The sequence below is a fragment of the Myxocyprinus asiaticus genome, chromosome 19, assembly GCF_019703515.2.
Source record: "Myxocyprinus asiaticus isolate MX2 ecotype Aquarium Trade chromosome 19, UBuf_Myxa_2, whole genome shotgun sequence".
Lineage (NCBI taxonomy): Eukaryota > Metazoa > Chordata > Actinopteri > Cypriniformes > Catostomidae > Myxocyprinus > Myxocyprinus asiaticus.
In genome coordinates, this window is record NC_059362.1 from 18,720,155 (window position 1) to 18,727,448 (window position 7,294).

Below are 7,294 nucleotides of genomic sequence, written 5' to 3' on the forward strand. Positions count from 1 at the left end.
TTTTTCTTTTTGTTTTCAGAAACACACAATTAAAATTGACAGTCATTCTCATCTGGGAAAACAGACCAAAAATATTGATGACTCATCTTGCACTACACATATTTTTGTCAAATAAAAAGCTCGAAAATGATTATGTCCCTCCTAATAATGTAACTTACTAGCAAGTAGCAAATCATGGGTCACCGCTGTGACATAACTAAAGCCTACTTGTTATTGTTAAAAAAAAAAAAAAAAAAAAAAAATATATATATATATATATATATATATATATATATATATATATATGAGTCCAAATTCGAGACAATTTTCATTTGAGCTGTATGGTGCGGTATGGTATCTTGATGAAATATTTTCAGTATTCATTTTGCAAACAATGCTGATGAAGTCATAGCTGATGAAGACATTAAATTGATTAAACAGTTCCTGTTTAGCCTATTGGTGCAAGCACGTATGTGTGAGACTCACCGAATTGCATATGAGCCACACTTTGGTTTTTGAGGAGGTGTCTCAGTGCACAACTGACACACACATTCACACCTACACACATGTTAGTTTTTCATGCTTTTTAGGGCTTGGAAATTAAAAACATTAATTTCTACAATGAATAATTTACTGTTCTGGAAGGCCTCTGGAAAATGGCAGAAGATTTAGTCAACTTTTATTTACAGCATGTCCATTAATCTTATGGCATGTAAACATACTTGTATCAGAGATTTATACCTTTAAAAATGTGTCTATTTAAAAAATAAATAATAATAATAATGTTTAACACATTTATATTTAAATAATTACAATAAATGAAGACTAACCACTTTTCTATGAGACAAAGTATAAAGTAAATATATTTATGATTATATTTAAGTGTTTGTTTTAGTGTACCATGATTAATCACAGAAATCTGTGCGATTAATTAGTTTAAATTTCTCAGTCGATACACAAGCCTATTTACTTTATAAATTTTCCACATTTTGTCAGAGGTTTTGTCAGATTTGTCCCTAAACTCTAGTTAAGTAAACCTCCATACTCGTATTTTCGCAATAACACAGTATACTGCAGCATGTTTTTATTTGAAATATTCTTCACATAAAACGAAGCATAATTACAATAAAGTACTAAGGTCAACAATAACATTCCTTCCTCTCCATGCAGATTTTCCTAGATATCCAGTTTTTTTTAGCAGACCGCTAACCCTGTTTGTGTTGCTATCTGTGTTTCTGTAGGACTACGATCTGAGTCAGCTGCAGCAGCCCGATACTCTGGAGCCAGACATGATCAAGCCCGTCGGGATCCGCCGTCTGGATGAGCGGCCCATGCACTCAGAGCCTAACTATCCCCTCCGCTCGGCCGCGCCCCACCCTGGAGACATAGGAGAGTTCATCCACGAGGTACGCCGTGTCTGTGTGTTCTCTCTACTGAAGTCTCGCCATATTAAATGGCTTGATGGCACCAATGATAAGACTTAATGGTGATTGATTAGCTAATTGGACCAAGGGCCTTTTAGTTTAGTTGATCATTAGCCAGGCTTAGGGATTCAATATCTTGCACTACAGTCTGTGGATGCGCCCTCACACACACACACACATACGCACACATGCAGACCTCTCAGGCTTTAAGCAGTGCGACTGTGCTCAAAGAACTGTGAGATTAGCAAGAAACTGCTTAAATAAGGTAATGAATTAAACATTATGTCTAAATGTAAGCAGCCTGACTTAAAAGACAGACAGGCTTTGTAGAAGGCAGCGTTTGCCAATCTGTCCAACTGAAATGTATTTGAAAGAGAAAAACAGCAGTTAGGACTTTTTTGCTGTCTCTAGAACATTGCAATGCAATGTGAGCAAAGTGCGTCACTTGTAAGTTATGTGTAGCAATATTGGCTTCTATTTAATTAAAACGGAAAGCTACATTTTGTTTAAAGTAATTTTGTGCCTGTAGAAAGGTTTGTTTAGACAGGGACATTTCGTATTCCGTGTGCAGATTATGCCAACTGAACAGCTATACAATGTTTAGTCTATGTCAGTGTTCTGTCTGGACAAAGTTATGCCAAGAATAGAACTTTATTTGTACAATATGGCTGTGTTTCAAAACCTAGGGAGCCTCCTACCTAGACTGCATTTTTTAACATCTGAAGCAAGTTCAAACATTGGATTAGAACATAGGGCATTGTAGGTTCATTTGAACATTTGAAGGTGATGCCCAAGATGCTGTCTAGGGCCATGTCCACACTAATAAGTTTTCGTTTGAAAACAAACCTTTTTACTATGTTTTCGCTTTCTGTCCACACTAAGACAGCGTTTTTGTTCAGCGAAAATTTAGCTTTTCGAAAGCACTCTCCCAAGTGGATAAATCTGAAAACGCCATCTTCGCTTTGTAGCATGGACATGGAAAACGGAGATATCTCAAAACGATGATGTATTTGTTGTCATGTGATGCAGTCATGTGATCCATTCAACCCAAAACTATCAAGATTGCAGCCCATGTTGTAGCTGCGTTGTTGTGCCTGCTATTCACTTTGATAGCGTTGTTAAAGATAAACGTTACTTTGTACAACTTTCACATTACATTCCATCAAAGGAAGTTTCCTCAGAATTTGTCTGGCAATGGAACACGGGGAAAATTGCATTTCAGACCGTACATGGAACGGCAATTTTTCGCTATTGCGCAGTAAGGGGCTTTAAGCATTTTCTGACGTTTCAATGTGGACGAAAAACTTTTGGAAAACACTTAAAAACAGCATTGCAGACAGAGAGCGTTTCGAAAATGAAAACGCTGTTTTCAAATGTATCCGGATTAATGAGGATGAAGCCTAGGTCACCAGCGAATGGAACATTAGTGTTCCATTGATGCTCTATGATGCCCAACGTTTCAAAAATGCTGTCTTGGTAGGCAACAAATCAAAAGATATCGCATGTCTATAATGCCCAAACATTTATTTCAAATGTTTTAATCCTATGATGCCAAAAATGTTGTCTAGGTAGGCAGCTTACTAGGTTTTGAAACAGCCATTGTCTATGGTGTTTTATTTGTAGAATGCTGGTACCAGTATTGCATTTTCTGTCTCTCTCACACACTTTTTTCTTTATTGGTTTCAGTTCTTTTCATTTGTACCGTGACCCTTTCCTCCTTCCTTCCTCTTCTCACTTTAAGTTGTTGCTGCACTATGTTAACCCTCATCTAGTGCATTGACCGACTGTGATGTTTTGTGTTGTTTGTTTAATTTTGTGATCATTCTCAGACTGTGCTGTTTCCAGAACTTTAGCCAGCATCTGTTTGCATGGCGATCCCAGTCCTTCTCTGCTTGCCTCTCCTCCCATCTCCCCTCCTCCTCTTTTGTCCTTTCTTTTTGTCCTCCCCATCCCCCTCTTCTGGTACATAGCACTTTAACAGAAATATTCGTTTGAGATGCTTGAGGTGTTATAAAAAAGGTATTGATTTAAAGGGATAGGTCACCCAAAATAAAAAATTCTGTCATCATTTACCCTCATGTTGTTCCAAACCTCTATGACTTTCTTTTTCTCTAGTGTGACACAAAAGGAGATATTCGGCAGAATGTTAGTGCCTCAGTCATCATTCGTTGTCATATTTTTTTCTTTTCTTTTTTTTTTTTCATAAAATGTAAGTGAATGATAACAGAGAGTAATGTTCAACCTAACATCGTTTGTCAAAGTTATACAGGTTTGGAACAACATAAGGTTGAGTGCATTTTTGGGTGACCTATCCCTTTAATTCAACATTGTGATTAATAGTGCTATATTTGCCATATGGAAATGACTCAATAGTAAAACCACATCCGCTGTTGTGTTTCTCCCTCAGGGTCTAAAGGCAGCTGACACTGATCCCACGGCCCCTCCGTACGACTCCCTGCTGGTCTTTGACTATGAGGGCAGTGGCTCCACGGCCGGGTCGCTCAGCTCCCTTCACTCCTCCAGCAGTGGAGGCGATCAGGACTATGACTACCTCAACGACTGGGGCCCCCGCTTCCGCAAACTCGCCGATATGTACGGAGGCAACGACGACTAGCTACGCCATCACCGCAGGACCACAGCAAGTAAGATACTGGAGGAAGAAAATTAAAAGAAAAAAACATCAAAAAAACAGTGGCACTTTTTTTTTATTGCGGGACGTGGACAGTGTGCTGAATCAAAACAATGAAGAAATCAATATACCCTAGAGAGATAGTGAGCGAAGACTGAGAAATGAAAAGAAGGTGGAAGGAAGATCACCATGGCAACAAAACCAGGTCTCTCAGAGGCCCTCTGCTACAGATGGAGGGGGTCTAATGAAGGAAATGTGACTAGTTTGTTTCAGTCCAGGATTTATTTGCCTAAGTTTGATGGATCATCGGTGCAAAATATATGAAGGAACGCTTAAAGAACGTTTAAATGAATGCTAAGTTACACTTGAATCACACAGTACAGAAGCACTGGGATATTACGTGCCTTTTTGTACATTTTTGTTGTTACATTTTTCTTTCTTATTTTGGTCTTTGTTCATTTGATCTGACAATGTTGTTTTTCTGTTCAATGGCTTTGATGGCTCAGAGTTTTGGAGTGTTTTTGTCATGAGCCTGTCTATAATGTTTATGCTTCTACGTGCTTTTGTTTGCATTTCTCACCATCACGCTGTTCACGTCACTTATCAAATAAAGACTTTGGAAGATTGCCAACGGTTAGACAGAGAGAACAGCTTTGTACAGTTTGTTAGAAAATAGTTTTCAGTTTCTTGTTTTTGTTGGGTTTCCTTTTTTTGTATACATCAATTTTCCACCAAAACTTTAACTTATGCAGCCGGTTGCGAAATGATGATGAGTATTATTATTTGGTAGCAGAACTCTTTGTTTTGTTCTTTTGTTCTTTTTTTTTTTTTAAGTGATTTAGTATTTTGCAAATGAAAACATGTCATAAGCCTTAGTCATCCTGGTATTCTTTCATGCCTGGTATTCTTTTCTTTTTTACTCCACTGTAAATTAAATGGTGTGTACATAGTTTTTTTTTGTTTAGTTTTTTCTCTTTTGATGTAGTCTATGAAGAAGAAACGGGCGTGAAGAACTTGTATATGTATAATTTGGACTACAGACAAAAGGATTTTTGCATGTTCTTATCTTTTCCATATAAAACAGTCTTTCTGAAATTTATTTACACACAAATAAAGGAATGCCCACCTCTTAAAAGACCGAAGCGAATAAGTGAGACAGTAGTTTGGTCCAGATACACGTTACTTTCATCCCTCTCTTTTTTTATAACGTAACATTCATTTTTCTTTTTGCCTTTTGGCCCAGTTAATGACCTTCCATCTCTCATTTGATCTCTCATTTGATTGCTTGACATCTATTGTCAAGGATTCCATCTTGACCTTCCACATCCTTCTTTGTTCTTCTCTTCTACATTCCTCATTTCCATTGTCTTCTCCCCTGGGCCACTCTCATGGATCAAAGAGGTCGAGTGACGTTCAAGGCTCTGTGGCCATATTTCTAAATGCACCCTTTGGGATCTTCATGTTTGGACTAAAATGGAGTAGTGGACTGAAGCCCTTGTCATAACTGTCTCTGCCTGGTAAAGATCTGTGCTAGTGTGTGTGTGTGTGTGTGTATTGCACAGAGGGCCTGTGGAATGACAATTAAAAGCGCATAATGGAAGCAAGAAGCCAGTCCACTCATGAGGCCAACAGCCACAGGATGATCAACAGCTTTTTAATGAACGATGGCTGTCTAGAGTTACGTGGGCACTGTTTGCAATTACTTGTTGATATTATGACCTATTGCAGCCCAAATGACCAATAAAACTCTAATTTTGGAATTGCTTATGTGTTGTTTTTCTTCAATACATTTATATGTTGTTTTTACTATAGTTCCGGTCCTCTAATCTTGCTTGGCAACACTCAACACTTGATTGCACTTTAGCTTAGATCTGACTGTTGTCATTAACGGAGCAAAATAGACAAAATTAGTAACTCAATATTAAAGGGTTAGTTTACAGTAAAATATTGTTAGTTATTTATTTATTTTGTAAGTAACGATGCATAACGTTTGATTGTGCTTTTGTTTTGTTTGGAACTTTTTTCATCAGTGGACCAAAAATAGACTGGCTATATTGTGTATAAAATATAAGTTGTAAGGTTAGTTTACAGTAATATATATATATATATATATATATATATATATATATATATATATATATATATATATATATATATATATATATATGAACGTTATACATACAATGTTTGTATGAATGTTTCCATATAATGAAAGTAAATGGGGATTGTCAGCCCCTAACAATCTGCCTCACTTCTCCTTTTGAATTCCATTGAAGACAGTAATACAGGTTTGGAACAGTGTGAGGAAGGTGAGGAAAAGATTTCTGTCAACAATCCCTTAAACTTGTTTAGAAGAATCAGAATCAGCTTTATTGCCAAGTATGCTTACACATACAAGGAATTTGTCTTGGTGACAGGAGCTTCCAGTGCGCAACAATACAAAACAGCAACAAGATATAGGTAATAATTAAAAATAATTAAAAATTGAATACAAAATAAATAAATAAAAATAAAAAAGAAAGTTTATAGAACTGTTATATGAAAGCAATATTACACAAGCAAAAGTGCTGTTGTACTGAATATCAGCATGGCTGTGATTCAAACGTAGAGTGCCGCAGGTAATAACACTTAATTATACACATGCTAAATGGGTTTCATCAAATGGAAAAGGGAAATTCTGCAACATACTTCAACCTTAAAAGAGATTATGGCAGCTTGGTCATTATCTGGGTCAGTGCCTGCCTGCCTCCATCATTTGAGTCATTTTACAATCACAAGAACACAAACTTATATTTCTCTACTCCCTTCAAGGGTTATCCTTACTCCTTTTTTATCTCTGCTTCTCCAGGGACTGAGATTATTGTGCCAACATCAAAGCCTGGCCTCCCCACATCCTACTGTTTGTAACAAAGAGAATGAGATGACTAAAAATTGATAGTCTTGTTGCTTAAGGTCACATGAAAGAATAAGACATTCTTATAAGACAGGAATGAGCCATCTCCTTTTTTCCACAGTGTACACTATATATATATATATATATATATATACTCAAAACAGTTAGTTCCTGTCCTCGAATCTGTTTGGACGAGAGACGTTCCATGAGCACCGATGGTCTCACACCATCAGCACTCAGACGCTTCACTGTTTGTATCACTCCGCTTGTGTTCGTGCCATTCTAAACTAAAGTGTAACAGCATTGCAGATGTGTTAAGAGATACAGTATGTCTCTTTACATTTAATTTTGTGACATTACATATTTTAG

General features: G+C 36.9%; 1 protein-coding gene across 1 annotated transcript in view; it reads left to right on the forward strand.

Moving 5' to 3' along the window:
* cdh2 (cadherin 2, type 1, N-cadherin (neuronal)) overlaps nt 1-5,792 on the forward strand; it is a 73,629-nt gene extending 67,837 nt beyond the window's left edge. The window contains exons 15-16 of the mRNA XM_051644677.1: nt 1,221-1,385; nt 3,811-5,792. Coding sequence (XP_051500637.1) covers nt 1,221-1,385; nt 3,811-4,017 — 372 coding nt within the window. The 3' untranslated portion in view covers nt 4,018-5,792. The remainder of the gene's footprint in view (nt 1-1,220; nt 1,386-3,810) is intronic.
* The last annotated feature ends 1,502 nt before the right edge of the window (nt 5,793-7,294 follow it).